Source organism: Fistularia commersonii, chromosome 33 (assembly GCF_037954325.1).
Source record: "Fistularia commersonii isolate RoL2024-O1a breed Wild chromosome 33, RoL_Fcom_v1.0, whole genome shotgun sequence".
Taxonomy (NCBI): domain Eukaryota; kingdom Metazoa; phylum Chordata; class Actinopteri; order Syngnathiformes; family Fistulariidae; genus Fistularia; species Fistularia commersonii.
Window position 1 is genome coordinate 8453677 of NC_141316.1, and position 16871 is coordinate 8470547.

General features: G+C 43.8%; 1 protein-coding gene across 1 annotated transcript; it reads right to left on the reverse strand.

Annotated features, from left to right (window-relative positions):
• Positions 1-6352: 6352 nt before the first annotated feature.
• Positions 6353-15893, reverse strand: kcnj12a (potassium inwardly rectifying channel subfamily J member 12a). Its single transcript, XM_086140586.1, has 2 exons — positions 15477-15893; positions 6353-9050 (listed from the first exon to the last, which is right to left on the reverse strand). The coding sequence occupies exon 2, from the start codon at positions 8881-8883 to the stop codon at positions 7582-7584; it is 1302 nt and encodes a 433-aa protein (XP_085996712.1). The 5' UTR covers positions 8884-9050; positions 15477-15893; the 3' UTR covers positions 6353-7581.
• Between the last annotated feature and the right edge of the window lie 978 nt (positions 15894-16871).

Here is a 16871-nt window from a genome sequence, read left to right on the forward strand (position 1 = left end):
GAATCAGGATAGACCGGAGACACCTACTGTAACTGAGAGGCTCCCAGTGTCACCTGCCTTTTCCCAGGTTCCTGCTTCAAATTTTAAACTTGTAAATGTTCAGAGGTGGACAAAATACTCAGGTCCCTTATTTAAGTCATTGTGTGAATACTCACTTTCTATCAAATGGACTAAATTAGAATTGTTACTCAAGTCGAATTACAGGCCAATAGGCTTTCGACGTGTTACACAAGACAACAGATGTGGATAGATGGACTTGGACTCCCTGTTTGGGCGAGGGGAAACAAAAACAAAAACCCTGGCGTATTATTAAATCAATTCACAAAACCACCGAATTTGAACAGTCGGCTCACTAACGGTTTGACGCGCTCCCATTAATCTTCGCTGCTTAATGTCCAGCGATAAACCACGTCTTTATAGCTTCACAGATTTATCTGATTTCAACTTCACAGTGTTCCAGCCACTGCTCTCTGAATACAGCATCCCATATCATTCACTTCTTCTGTGAACTTCTTTTCTGCTTTATATTATTACGTATTGTTCTTGATAATCTTTCTTTTTTTTTTTTTTACATTCTTGCTTGCGTAATATAGATATTTGAGGTGTTGCTCTTTTAAGCGCATGGAAAAAAGAAAGTTCGCCGCTGACTCATAAACTTCACATTTCACCCGTCAAATCAAACAAAGACGACGAGTGACTGAAATTATGAACTTTGCCTTTCCTCGAGAGGTTTAAGATATAATACCAGCTCCCTTTGTGCCCAAATACTTGCCTGGTCGAACCAGGCCGAATCAGTGGGTTTGGAAAATGAGAAAAAGTCATTTCACACACAGTTAGCAGAGAGCACTCGGAGAAGGATCAGCTTATCAACGGTAGATGGATTAATTCGGAGAGTTCTGAGCTCGCTGGATTTATGTTAAACTTTACTTCAAATACGAGGAAATCAACTTCAACTTACTTGTAAAATAAATTGCGTTATTTGACATTAGAAACAACAGTACCCGGAACAAGACGGCAGCGATATCATTTCATTGTTTAAACACAGAGAGGCAAACGAAGTTTAGCGGGAACTTCGTTATTCTGAAGCACGCGGTCGAATGAGATCGGACGAAGGAAGGTTCGAAGCTGCAAAACTGGATGTGATGTCGTACGGGATTCTGAACAATAGTTGCTCACAATTATACGCCTTCATCAAACAATTGTGCACCTGAGTCTGTGCAATTATATTATTAGCAATACAGAATGAGTGAATGACACTTGTGATGTGTTTTTTTTTTTTGTGTGTGTGTGTGTGTGTAGGTGAATGGCTGTGGTTGCAAAATGAATCCAAAGGACATCAGTCTCTTGTGCAGTGAACCTGAAGAAAGATGCGCTCTACTGTTTTTGTTGTCATCGTGGCCCCCATAGGCACTCGTGGATTTGCTTGTTTTTAACTCTTAAATTGTATTTTTCTTGAATGCTGGGCCAGTGTCTTGTGCATTTTAGCTTGTGTCTTGTTGTTTCTTAGTGTAGCAGAGAAGAAAGGGGTCTGCAGATATATAGGTCATCAAAACAGCTCCCTATAATATTCTTCAACTCGCTCCAGAAGTCTTTAATAGGCGTATGTCTTTTTGGTTCATGTCATGATGGCAAAGTGTAAGTCTAGGCCACAGCTGGCTGTTCCCCGGGAGTCACAGAAGGGACGTTCCCAAGAGATCCTAGGTGTCAACTTTGCTATTACATAATTCAAACAAAATACCATGATGGCAAATTAGGAGGAAAAATAAAATTATTTCCTAAATTAGCATTGGCGTGTCGGTCTCTGCTGAGGTTGTGTCTGGTTCGTTCCCCAGCTGCACACCTTTTTCTGTTTCAGTTCATCAGCTCAAGTGGAAACAGCCGCCATAATTGTATTAAAAAGCTTTTATTTGCAGAAGCCACATGATGAACAACTGCTAACACGCCATCACCGGGCTGCATAAACTCAAGCCCGAGATGCAGATAGAAGCCGACATGTCTTATCTGAACGATTTCTAAACACGGCGGCAAAACCCGAAACATCAGAATCCAGTCGTCTTGATCCAGCCGTGGCCGGCGATGTACTTTTAACGTGCATAATGGGCAACACCCGGGAGGATCGGGAATTTATATAATACAAATTACAATAAATCGGTGAATTTAATCATTCTACCGCAACCATCTCAATGGATGACACATCAGACCTGAACTTCAGGGAAATGAATCAAAATATCCAAATATCAGCAAGAGTGTATCTCAAACATAGTGGAATAGCATGTGGTGCATACGAATATCGAAAATCGAATACCAAGAAGCGCAAATCATGATATTTATATTGTATTCTAAATCAGTCTCTTTTGTAGGCGAACATCTCAGGTCTGTATTGTTAGTGTTTGCGCTCTCATTTATCCATTTTCTCTCTTTAATTTGTCACTTTGTGATTTGTTTGTACCGCTCTCGCGAGTCAGTTTATCCCGGCACGGCTTTAATTATGTGGCGTCTAATCTTGGAGTGACACCGCACCAGCTCCGCATCGGGGCGATCAAAAGAAAGCTCACTTTCTGGTTGGATCAAATTCCGAGTTCCGCAATTTGCGTTTCACTGATGAAAAATCTGTAATACTTTCATGTTGTGTGGCACTCATTAACACTGTCCCTCGCTAATCCTGAAAGTTTCACTTCAGCCGCGTGTGTTACCAAGCCATTGAAGGCCTGACATAAACTGCCCAGGCCATGTTACATAATCAAAGTTGGCAAATGCTCGCCGCATAGCTTTTGTGATTCCATTGTCAGTTAGTGCTGAGACCCAACGCCTGAGCTCAGCACAACCAGTGGCCAGCATGTTAATCCTACATCTGTCACTCACTGTGTTTGACTTAATCACCCCAACCTAAATTATTTAGAAAGAACTGATGGCCACGGATCTCGTGCAAAGGGTCCGGGATTATTTGTCCTTAGTCAAAAATGTGTTCAGTGGTGTTCGTGACTGATAGCGGTTCGTAAAGCACGTTCGTATTTTAATTCCGGTGGTGCTGTTTTCCGGAATAATACACATTACGTCATACATCGTGTACTTTACACAGTTGTCAGGGCTAAGGATTGTGTGTGTGCACGTGTATAAATCTAAATCCAAATATATGAATGCCATGTTGTCGCTCGTTTTTTGTACATTTTTGCATTAGTACAACATCTTCTGCCATCACGTGAGCGAGTTGGGTCAACCAAGAGGCCCTTCCTATGTACGTTGGAATAAGTTGTAATACAGTGATGGGGCTTGGACATGCATTGGAGGGCTCTAACATTTGAAACGGGCTTCTATCACCTCTCAAAAATCCTTACTTTATCATAAAATGCAATTATTTTATGAGTTCCACAGTAGCTACTGACCTGGGCTTTTTTTTGTTTGCAGTAGGTAACCCCGTACTTAGGTAGAATGACGCGAATAAAGCAACGTGTATAGCCCGTCATCAATTTAATACAGTGTAGGCTTTTGTCTTGCACATTGGATTACTGTTCGTCCTCAGTTCCACAGTTTGCACGGCTCGACACGGAGTGTCATCATGCATCGCACTGTTACTTGTCAGTCGTTGGAAATTCTTCACTTCTTCTCGCAAAGAAACAAAAACAAAACATTTCTTTCCTCTGTCTGATCTCGACTCAGGGCGAAAATGATGCCCGTAAGGACGCGCGCGTTGATTTCGGCAAACACGATACACACACGCACACACACACACACATCATGTATGTGATACTGGGAAGAAAATTCAAAGTGCAGTTTATTTTTAGCGTGAGGTTTTGTTGCGAGGCCGTGAAGAAATAATGACCGCTCACGTGTGGTGCGCCCATTGATCAGTCATAGACGGCGGACGGCCTCTCGACCAGTTGGCTGTGGCCAAAAGGCCCGTGGCCCCGCCGGTTGTTTGTGTGTCACAGTGATTAATTGATGAGCCTTCTTGAATAATTGGACAAAGACCGGGAAGTAATTTGGGTGTAGTGACATGAATCTCGATCTCCCATTTTAAAACACCCCTCATTGTGATCTATTACCTTTGCAAGCGCTCCATCCATTGATTAGTCAGGCCTAAGGATGCCTGTATCGGATTTTACATTTCAGCGTGGATCGGAGAGGCCGAGCACTTTCAATGAAAGACATTAAGACGTGTTCTTTTTTTCCACAGTTAGTTTTTTAATTCAATAATTTAAATAACTTTGAATTAAAATAAAATGCCCAGTACACATTTTGCTGGACATAGGAAGACTTCTACAGAGGTCAAAGGTTATTTCCAATCATCCCTTTAAGAGAAATACCTGTTTAATTATGATCATCTGTGCTGAAATGAAACAACAGAAATGTAATCATCAAAACCTGAGACAAGAATCATATTTCTGCCTCTCAGTGGTGATTTCAATGTAGTACTCTAATGTGTGTGTGTGTGTGTGTGTGTGTGTGTGTGTGTGTGTGTGTGTGTGTATATAGATCACTTTATTCTATCAAAACAACTTTGTATAAAAATAAGCTGGTTTCTTCAGCTTGGTTGCTGCTAATTGTTAAGTTGCCATACTTGTTTCTCAAACTCTAGACATTTCATGTAATGATCTGACCCATTGTGTGTGTGTGTGTGTGTGTGTGTGTGTGTGTGTGTGTGTGTGTGTGTGTGTTCATTAGTCAGGGCTCAGTTGTACAACATTAATGTCAAGTCATTTTGTGATTTGATGTGACTGATCTGTGACACATGCTTCACCTTTTGTATTTTCTTTTTTAGCAAATATATTTTCAGAGACACATTAGCATATTGAGCCTTCTCAGAAGGCAATGGCCTTGCAGATTTTTCAGGTTAGATAAAGAAAATGTCTTTATTATTGGACTGTTTCCTAAGGTGTGTGAAACATAATCGACATTTGACTAAGAAATACCACGTAGCCAAGTATATCTCTGGAGTTTAGTGGCTACAAGCAACGAGGCTGACATTTTGACCAACATTACAAACATTCTCTCAGTTTTCATGCCAGTTTTCACAAAGGATTTAAAAATATTCCATCGGGACACGACATCTATATTTTCGTGAGGTAAAAGAGAAACTGGATTTGATTTTTTCAACAGTGTGTTGCGACACGACCTGAAATGCTGAGGTTTTCGAGAGTGGATTCTGACTTGGCATCAAGAGAAAGGGATCGTTTTTGCAATATTATTCTCCGTATCGGGGCCGATATGCAGCAATATTTGGCTCTTACTGTATATAATAGTAATTGCAAATTACCCTGCAACAAAAAGTCAATTTTTGATGTTATTTGGGTATAAATCTTTAACTGTGCAGACATACAGTTCATTCAAAGCATAAAACATGGTATATAATTTTTGATTATTAAATTATTATTATTATTATCATTATTATTATTATTATTATTATTATTATTATTATTATTATTATTATTATTATTATTATTATCGTCATCGTCATTGATGATCCTTTAGCATTACCCCTAAAAAAAAACAAACTATCCCGCCATTACTTTGGTGTCAGGTCCAGAACTCATCATCTACACAAAGAAATCATATACATACAAGAACAACAACATCTAAAACATGTGGAGTCATTCTCTTCCTTCCCAGCCTTTCAACCATTATTTAGGAATCCAAAATGATACATTCCCATCCTCCCGTCAGTCACGTGTGTTACACAACAACCATGAAGAGAATGCCGGCTAAGATGAATTGGGAAAGGTGTGCTTCAGTGTTTATTGCTTCCGTCCAGACTTTGGTCCACTTTCTTGTCTTACTCGTATTGCTAACGTGCATTTAACTGTCCAAAGAATGCGAGTCTAGTAAATGCCAGAGTAAACCACATGAGGTTGACGAAGGAAAACGTTTCTTTCTTTGTTTTCGGCGTTGTCGCCGTACGTCTCTGTGGACAGCAGAGACAGCAAGATTGCCCACATCCAATTCTCTTATGCACCCATTAAATCATGTTTTGTCAATGTTTGGACTTGTGTAGAGTTAAGCCGAGATGGTCTGCGTTAGTAGCCGTGTAAAGAGCAGTTAAATATATCCTCAGTTGATGTGAAATGAATAGAAACAAAAGGCCAGTTGGCAAATACACAGTGACTGTTCAAGCCCCATCACCACAACGCAGTGTGTTTGAGACACGCTTGCCCTTATTATGATGATCATGTTGAATTTGGAGTGGTTGAAGTCTCGGGATGTTCAAAAAAACCTTTGTTTCCAGTTCAGTTTAAAAGTACGCTACTCGCTGGCTCGAGAAACGCGACCTAGAAACAACGTTTTTAAAGATGTGAAATTTAGTGCAGCCGGCGGATTTTAATTGAGCTAAATTGAAAGGTAGTTTTTATTATTATTATTACTTTTAATTTTTTTTTTTTTTTTTTTTTTTTATTCCTCCAGGTCTAGATTTGACGATTGGATTTGATCCGATGTCCCCTGACACAGTCAAACAATTGCATAGTTGTAGATTCTTTGAAATCTCTTCCACGTCAAATGGAAGAAAACGTAATAATTTTTCAGGTCTTTATTCAACACGGTTTATTAAATCATTTCTTTTGAAAGAAGAAAATGAAAGTAACATTTAAGGTGCTTTGTGATAAAAACTAATTAATGAAATTCATTTAAAAATCAAGTGAAAAATCCATTTGTTTCCATGATCCACTTTTTTTTTTTTTTTTTTTTTTTTGGTCTATAATTTCGTATAACCTGATAAGTTAGCATTAGCTTTGACATGACATGACGTGATGTGACATGACGTGACATGCGGAGACCAAAAGGAAGCAGCTTCTGATTGGAGTGGCTTGTTACATAGAACTTAAAATGTGATCCGACATATGACGCACGGTCTCTGAAGATAATCGTGTTCACTTCAAGTTCCTTGTTTTGCTTTTTTTTTTTTTTTTTTTTTTTCTTTTTTTTTGGAAAAGTGCAATTAATTATGCCTACTTACCCTATGCTGGTAGATTTGGGGGATCACGACAAAAGTGAAATCAAGGTATCGATTTGTGTTGTTCTCTGTGGCTCGTGGTCAGTTGTCGTATCATGGCTCATCACATCTGACTGCGGCAGTGCACAAAATCACAATGTGTCACTGAAGTCAAGTCCAGCAAATGACATGAATGAAAGGAGAGCTCAAGAGAAGCCTCGTATCACTATATTTGTGCTTAAGAACAAGTTGGAGTAGCACATTCTACCGTTTAGAGGTGCTTTTGGAAACCGATACTGCACACAAAACATAACTTACCTAAGAAATGTATATACACCTATGGTTTGATTATATGGGTTTGCCATAATGGCTTACACACTCTCAACTCAAAATGACCATGTGAAAAAAGATTCAAGTTTCCGTGAAGGAAGAAGGTCTTTCTGTTGCCTTTTCCTTGATTGTAGACATTCCTTACCACGATTTCCCTAAGTTGCGTGTTCTCGTTCTCCTTTCCTTCGCACGATGTCCCATCCGCCGCTGTCGTGATTCGTTCCCCGTCTATCACAGTAGCCATCTCTTCCTATGGCACTTTGCATTGTTCTGCATTTTAATCTTCAGTGAAGTTATTGAAAAGTGAGCCCGGGCTCATCGGGTAGAGGTCATATTTCCGACTCTCTCCGATAAGATCTTTGATCCAGTGCCCTGGGGGGCTGTAAGCGGTCAAATTCGTGCCTGCTGTTCCGGTCCGGACTGAGGTTCGCCAGCGCCCTGCTTCCCCCGCCTACATCCTCCTCCTCGTCGTCACGGTTCAGGAAGGCCAACTCGTTCTCGTAGCAGAAGGAGTTGGAGCTGGGGATCAGGAACTTGTTCTCCACCATGTCCTTGGCACTGCATCGCGGGGTGGACGGCACCTCGTAGGTTTTGTGAAAGTGAGAGTAATCCACCTTGTACAGATTCTTCTCCTCAAACAAGACCGGCTCGAACCGGTGACCCCAGAGGATCTCGGAAGCCAAGTAGGAGCTGCGAGCCTGCGTGGTCATGGCGGTCGCTTCCACCATCCCCTCCAAGATGACGACTATCTCAAAGTCCGCCGTTTCCAGGTCCTGTTTACTGATCCCAAAGAGCGGGCTCTCCTCATCGATCTCGTGGAGAATAGTGATGGGCGACACCAAGAAAATCCTGTCCAGGCCTTTGTCAAAACCGACATTGATATCGATCTGGTCGAGGGGAATATACTCCCCTTCGTCGGTGACCCGAGGTTTGATGAGCTGCGCCCTGACGTGGGCCTCCACGATGTGGCTCTTGCGAAGGTTCCCCACCCGCCACATGAGGCTCAGCTTCCCGTCCCGCATAGCGATGACAGCGTTGTGACTGAACAGGAGTGTCTGTGCTCTCTTTTTGGGCCTCGCCATCTTGGCCATGATGGCACCGATCATGAAGCAGTCAATGATGCAGCCCACGATGGACTGAAACACCACCATGAAGACGGCCACCGGGCACTCCTCGGTCACGCAACGGTAGCCGTAGCCTATGGTGGACTGCGTCTCGATGGAGAATAGAAAGGCAGCTACGAATCCGTTGACTTGTAACACGCAAGGGGTGAAGTTGTCATCTCCGGCCGGGTTATCCAGGTCCCCGTGCAGCAAAGCGATGACCCAGAACGCTAAACCGAACGCCAGCCACGAAACGACAAACACGAGAGTGAATACTACCAGCATCCATCGCCAGCGAATGTCAACGCACGTGGTGAAGATGTCGGCCATGTAGCGCTGCGACTTGTCGTCCATGTTGGCAAACTGCACGTTGCACTGGCCATTCTTTTTGACAAAGCGGTTTCGGCACTTACGGCGTGTGTGAATCTTGCCATTGCCAAAGCCGTTCATGCCATGCATGGTAGTGAGGCGGAGGCCCTCTTCTTCAGATGACACAATGCTATAGCGGTTGATCCTTCCCACACTCATGCTCCTGATACCTCCAGCTGCAGGGTCAGAGTAGAAGGAGCGGCCTGGAGCGGCCTATCCTGGTGTGCGATCCGGGCCGCGATTAGAGCTCGGTCGGCGGTCGAAGCTGCATTTTAGCGAACCGTCGACATGGAGCTGGACAGGAGCCTCGCGCTTGAAACCGGTCCCTGTGAGGAAAGTCGGGAGAGAACAATGTGAGCTCTTTCGTGACAAAATGGTCAAAAAGCAGCAGATCCGCAGCAAAAAGATCGATCCGTAACGTGCGAGTAGCCCGCGCACGACCCTCGTCGGCGAGCCCAGAAATGCCATTAAACTGGGGAAACGTGTCATCGGTTTGTTAGACTATCGTTTTCATACGGGAAAACCACCTTTGTTTACTTCTTTGTCTGTATTTTACCGCAATAACGGCAACTTCAACATCTTTTCTACCATCTTGCTTTTAGACCGCCGAAACGCAACTCAAGTGTCCTTGTCTGTTTTGTGTTGACATTTTCAGGTGCTTTCTTTTGGCGAACTAAGTCAAACATGTGGTGTACATTATTAGAAAATAAATTGAACAAATTGCACAATCAATAACGCAGCTACTTAGTGCGCCGGTGGTAAAACCTTACAGAACGAACGACAGGAATCAGCATGATCTTTTTTCTGTTTTCCTCGTGACTTGGATGAAGCGCATCAAAAACATGCCATGCAAACATGGCACATTAGACGGACGTGGCGTGCTAAGCTATTTGTTCCTGTATGGAATAAAATTGCCTTCTATGAGTGGAGTGTGTTTTGCTACTGTGTGTATTTAATCAAGCTCACAAGGGACTCTTATATGTGCCACTCATTCCATGAACACACAATACCAGATGCTGCATGCAGCGGAGGAGGAAGGGGAACTCCATTTGACTCCATTATGTACCATTCACATGATTATTGATGTATCAAGTATGTTGTGAGGATTTCTTCGCGGGAAAAATAAAACACCACGCATTTCACATGTGGTGAAAAACATGGGAAATTCATGTCATCATTTTAAATGCACATGATGGATACATGGAATTGTTGAAGACATGCAAAGTGGATGTTTTGAAAAATGAGATGATCAACGTGCATGTCTACTCAGTCTGCTACTTTCACAGATATAATTCAGCGGACGGGAAAATAAAACGTCCGAGCGACTGAAAAGTCTGGAACACGAGACATAAACGTACAACCAGCACAGAATGAGATACTCCGAAAGAGCTTAATATTTAGATGCGGTGTAATCACAAGGAAGAGGACACCAGAAAAGTCCAAGATAAAATGGGAAATATTAATGAATAACATCGGGATTCAAGTGAAGGCTCTGGATCTGGTGACGTTATTTGATACTCCGGTGAACCGTCTTCGCTCGCTCTTTCTGCTAACATAATGGGCTTTCGGAAAGCCTCGCGCCACAAGTAAACACTTATTCCCTTTATACGCTTTATGTCTTTGGATGCACATTATTCCGCCCACTTTTAAAGCAAAGAATTATTCATATTTAACCCCTTTTGGTGAAATCATCCCCATACTCTATCCAATGTTGCCGTAGGTGAAAGCATTTTCCATCACGTCACAGCACGCGGGAACATGTGATACTTACACGTATCCAGTGTCGTGTTTGCACACGTGAATACGTGGGAGCCAATGACCACATTTTGGAAACATTCAGCAAACATCTGTAGGTATTTCAAAACTTCCAATGATGAGTGCTAGCATTTAAGCCATATTTGCGTGTTTTTCTGCATCTATTTGTCATCGCATAGCGGCACCTTAGCGCAAACAGTTTTGCAAGGTTGGAGTAGCTCTCCACAATATCAAGGATATATGGTACGTGTGTGCTGAAATGTTGGGAGAGGAGGGGAGCATTTGAGATACGCCAGTTCGGCCGTGAAATGGTTTTCTCGGCCAGGTAGCGGATAACCCGGCCAAGGCGTTGAATTTTGAGTCTTCGGGGTCAAGGGCCGCTCCCCCCCCGGGGGAGCTGCACCGAAGCCCCTCTGGGTGCAGGCGGCTTTTATCGCCTGGCCACATCCGTGTGTCCGCCTGCTTGATTTGGGCCCTGAAGACTTAACAGATCGCTCATGTGCGCCTCCAAATCCCGGGTGCCCTGCCGTCTGTTACACACTCTTTCAGGTGGAAGTTGTCCCGATCTGGAGCCAGATTACCTCATGCACTGTCTTAGCGCTGCCCCTCAGGGGTCACACACACCCCTATCAGGAAAACATACTGTAGTAAAATGCTTTGCTCTGTTTATATTCCTTTAAAGGCTTGTCATTGCCTTTTGACAATATCGTGCTGCACAACTGGGGTGATATTTCTATCGTGAAACCCCCTCACACGGGAACGTCATGGTGACTTTGTTATATAATTGAAACGTATCCGAAACATCGTCTCGGCCTTTCACGTCACACTCCTCGGTCTGCACTCTTCATGCATGACCTTACAGTGAGCGCTCTATACATCATACTGTCATCACGCAGTGTCAGGTGTCCGGCCAGTTTGCTGAAAGGAAAGTAAAAACCTTCCAAGTCATTAGACAAGAGCCTTATAGACTCCACCTTTGCTGTAGTTACAGGGGGAACTCTTGGGTGTTAGATTATCCATCTAAGTGGGCATATGTGTCGGGTTTGAGTGTTCCGGGTTCTTCGAGTTTCAGCTCCCTCAATGCAGATTTCATCGTAAACAATTTCAACCCCTGATCGAGAGCAAAAATACCGGAGAATTTCACGAGATAATGTCAAACAACATGCTGGTCTAACCTGTGACTGCACATTGCAAATTGAAGATTTCCAACAGCCGCAGCTCCGTGTCGTAGGTGTTTAACCTCAGATCATGTGAAGTTAAAAAGCCGTCTGTGTTGCTTCTTGAAAATTCTGACAGTGGATCGCAGATTTCGTCAGAATGCTGAAAATGCCGAGCGGTCTTTGGAGCTTAAGGGATTTTGATTGGCGTTAAAGCGAATCACATTCGCACAGTTAGAGTTATTGGCACACCAACTCTTGTAGGTGTAACACTCCGGTTGTGAGAGGAGCTTCGTCCGGCTGTGGGATCCGTATCAGTTATACGCCGACGGCACAGCATCGGGGTTTTATTAGGCGCTCAATGTCTTCATCAAGGACATTTTACCCCCCCAACTCCGCTGGGGATCAAACCCATGACACTCCAATGAAAAGCCAGGCACTTTTCCAGCAAAGCCATGACTGATGGCTTATCCTGACATTTCTCCTGTGAGAAAAGGTATAAAGGAAGCTTTTAGCGGACCTCCCTCCATCACAGGTTTGCTTCGTGACCTTCCGACGTAAATCCGGAAGTGACCCGACCGCGTCATGGTCCAAGATGAGATGCGGAGACCGGCTGAAAATGTCGCGTTAGCCCTCGGCTTTTCACACAGAATTCATCGCGAACGCTCGAAGTCGCGGACGAAATACCGTTTGCGGATCGACCGATGCCAATCGCGGTGTACGAGCTCGACTGACTCAGACAGGAAGGGGATGTCACATGAATCCAACATGAATCAGTGCGGCATCCGTTGAATATTGAGTTACACTTCTTGTTACTTTAATTGCTTCGAATTTTGGTGTACGCCGCAGGGACGGCCCCGGTAAATGGCAAACGGTCTCCACTTATAAAGCGCTTTCAACACTGGATTCAATCGCTCACACACAGACACGCTCAAACACGGATGGCGGCAGAGCTGCCATGCTAGCTGCTAACCGGACCATTTCGGAGGAAGTGGGGGTTCGGCGAGCCACAGTTGCCCCAAATTAGAACCTAAACAAATGTCGATTAGTACCGACTATATATGTGACAACTCTATGTGACAAATTGATTATTAGCTGCTTTTGAGATATTGTTGTAAACCTTCTAAAGGTATCTTATAACATGCATTTTGCTCTTCCTCGTCGCATGTTCATATGCATTTTTGTGCATGTGTGTGTGTGTTTCCTTTATGTGAATAGTTTGTTGAAATCTTAAAATGGGATATTACCATCTCGCCCCATCTGTGTGTTATTGTATCTCCCTGGAGCGCGGGTGCTCTACCAGAAGCCCGGGAGCGTTATGGGTTCTGCTCAGGATCCTGGTGGTTTCCGGGATCGCACTCTTCCACAGATCTCAGATCTTCTTCGGGCTTTTCATGCTATACATAAATGCAAAATTACACACACTGTGTATACTGATATACTGTGTGTACTATATAATATAGCACTTCCTTAAAAGTTTGTCGGAGTGTGTATCGCATTCAAAGTAATTTCCTGACAGTGGAGGGTCCTGTGAGCTGTCCTGGGTGCTGAAAGATCATTAGACATTGTCTTTTGTTAACACCTACTAGTTAGCATCGGACACGTCCAGGGACAAGGTCTACTACTGATCATCCGAAGCATCTCCTTTATGGATAATTTTATTCTTTTGGGGTTGTCTGAGCTTGTGTCACGTCGGTGAATGACCGGTTTCCGCTTTTCCTCATGACAGTGCTTCAATATTACTGTTTCTTGATCGAATAGTCTCTTTACTAAGCTGTCACTTTGGCTGAAGATGCACTTCAAATGTGATAATACTCAAATAAGATAATCCTGCGTTGGTCTCGCAGCGGTGAAGTTCAATGTCAAAATTAAACAAGGCATCATTGTCTTACACCCCTAAAAAAAGGAGCCATCGGATTCTACGGCCAACTATATCTGACCGACAGCCAGACAGGGGGAGATGATGAGCGTGCAGCCGAATAGGACGAAGACATAAATAATGTGCAAAAGTGTGAAATAAGATAAAAGGTCTGTGAGGAACAATGACTTGCAGTAGGAGAAGTACTGCGTCTCAAGACGAGCTCGCAGGAAACCGAGCTCCGCGATCCCTGCCAACCTCCCAAGGCTGTTGTGAGGGAAGAGCCGAGGCTCAGGTGTCATCGTATTTTCCTATAGCTCACCATGTGGAACTCACGTCGTCTCAAGTGACCTACAGGTATTTTCCTATAGACGGTCGCACCGTGTCAGAATGGAGCGGCGGTAACGGCGAAGGACCCTCGCTGATACGCGTTCCGGTCTTTATTTTGTTTTGTTTTTTTCAATCGTAATAATGACTGAAAGAGGCGGTTTGGTTGCGTATGTAGGTCATGCTAACTCAGGTGGCTGCTGAGGGCTGGTTCATGAAGAGCTGACTCATCTTCTCATATTATTACAGCAGTTGCTACATTCTATGCGAGTGGAACAAAATCTGTAGTTTTTTTTTTTTTTTTTTTTTCTTTTGCTCGCTGCACCTGTAGCTTTACCACCGTTTGAACACCTGGTTCTCATTGATTGATCATTCCCACGTGTGACATTCTCGCTGGGCTTTTTTTGATCTTGGGTCGTGCAGGATTATAATTACTTGCACTCATTCACAAAGACTGAATCACTCATATTAAACCCATTTTGTGTGTGTGTGTGTGTGTGTGTGTGTTTTTAAGTGCATCAAACTGAACTAAGCTGAGATGAAAAGCAGGGTGTAGTCATTGAACTGTCAAGCAATGCTGCATAATGTTCATCTTCTCTTCATCTCTTTTGTAAACCACCGAAGCCTTTTACTTCCAACACCTCTCTACTTGTGTCTGTTCTCACGTGTTACCATGAAAGACGGTTGTTATTGTTATTTACTTTGTGCGGTCCTTTGCAAAATGCACACGCAAAACTGTCCGCTGAGAAACCCGCCCGTTTTGCCGCGACGGACGGCTAAATCTTGTTATCGCGCCGTACGGATGTCTATTTCCAGTAACTGCCTTCAGTCCGAGCAAAGATTCTCCGCGATCGGTTTGACAGGAGAGTTGAGAGCGACATCCTAAAATTGCTTATTCGCATATAACGGTGCAAAAGGTCAGAGGTATTTACAGTGGTCGGAAACTGTTTTCACATTCTTCCTGGATAACGACCATGTGTCTGATCGTACCTGATGTGTTATAGCACAGCATTTTGATCTGTTATTGCCGTACTATTAAAATCTCCCGACCAGCTGTGATGAGACAGGTGCGATGACGCAAAAAAATCACAGCATATATTATAGATACTGTAAACCCTCTCTGGCTGAGAAGATTTTTGTGTCTGTCTGATTGCTTCCGAAGTTTGGCTTCTAACTGCAAGATAATCGTATTTAAAGACAAGGCCTGCGTTGTTTGTCTTTGCCATGACTCTCCTTTCGTGACAGATCCATAGAAGTCACCCCTCATCGAGCAAAGAAGATAAAACAACAGGAGCCAAACAAAAACATTAAAAATAAAATCAAGCACCGTAGGAGGAAATCTCAATACCGAACCACATTCGGAGCAGGATTTCAAGTCACCTCAAATTGGTATCCTATTATCATCTGCTCTTTTTATTGATAACTTTGTCAAATGTGAAAAATCTGAATGAAAAAAAAAAAATCATCTCTCATATCCCCTGGATCACCTGTTTTGAATGTTGTTTTTTTTTTTTTTTTTTTAGTCCCTCGCATTGAAAGCAGGCAGTGCTTCAGGGTGACGCTGCCCCAAACAACACAACAGACGGACGACATCTCAGAAATATTGATGTGACAATTAGCTTTACCAAGTTAGAAGTTTTCTGTCCTCCTCTTACCTTTGTCTCTACCTACAGTTTTATGCCCTCGGCTGTAGAAGTAAAGCGCGCTGTCTTCTCTCCCAGTGTCCAAAGTGAGGCATTCTCTACATCAGACACAGCAGCTGCTCCGTCTTTGCCGTTACTCTAATTCCAAAGAGAACCACTCCATCATCCTCAGCACGCGGCACAGAGCCCCTTTGAATTTTTTCATCCTTGCTTGATCTCTTGACTCTTTCTATTTCGGGAGCTGTTGCATTCGCCCGACGAATCGCCGTTTAGACGCAGGAGGAAACGCAGGAGAACCACCTCGGGGCCTGGTGGCCGCTTAAAGTCAGCGCCGGGTGTGGAAAAAGGAAAAAAAAAAAAAAAAAACGCATGTGAGAAGTGAAGCAAGTGCTATCCAAGTAAAAAAAAAAAAAAAAAAAAAAAAAAAATCAGATTGTTTGTATCTCCGTCTTCCTGATTTTTATATCTTCAGCTTTTCCGACGTCAATCCCCCCACCTTTTCCATAAAAGTGCACCAGAGTCCCTCACTCATTATCATCTGAACAGCTCTCTTCATCAATCTTTGCAATCTGATCTAGTTGGACTGCACCTCTCTCTCTCTCTCTCTCTCTCTCTCTCTCTCTCTCCAATTCTTCCTCACTTACACTCTCTCCCCATGACTATTTCTTGCTCACTCTCTCTCTCTCCCTCTCTCTCTCCCCCTCCCCTCTCTGGTGTCACACAGAAGCTGCCATTTTCAGCCTCTCTCTTTGCTCCCCCTTTGTCTCTCTCTCTCTCTCTCTCTCTCTCTTGTTGTTGTCGCCCCCCCCATATCATGGTACCACCAGTTGACAGCAACTTGACGCACACACTCATCGCTCAGAAACCCCCCCCGCCGGCTGACAATCCGCCATTGTGTTTAACTCCATGTAAATCAAAAAGCAACAAAACAGAGACGCAAGGCTAGTTAGTTCCTACATCGAATTAGCGACGCAGAGTTTCCCGAGTTGCAGCTGTGACGCGACCTGACCGGAAAACCCCGCGTGTATTTTTTTTAATTCCCTAATAACCTGTCGCCCCGGTGAATGACCGTATGTGTGCGACGGCGCGTTGAGCGCGTGTCCGTCGAGGGCGATGCCCTTCACACTTGTCATCGACCGCTCATCAGCGCCGTTTGACCCGCGGACATACATAAAAATGCGACAGTCTGATCACGCCATATCAGGGGGAATTGAAAACGATGCGGGACGCTCGGCCTATTAGTCCGTTCTCGCAAAGCCTCCCCAGATCAGCGTATTTTAACCATCAGTGGACATCCTTGTGTGAAAAAAATCCTCCCCGCCCTCTGTTTTCCCCTCGGGGTGCTTCTGGAAGCACGTTACAGCCGCCGAGTACGCCGCCGTTAACCTTCCGAGGCCGACGTTGCCC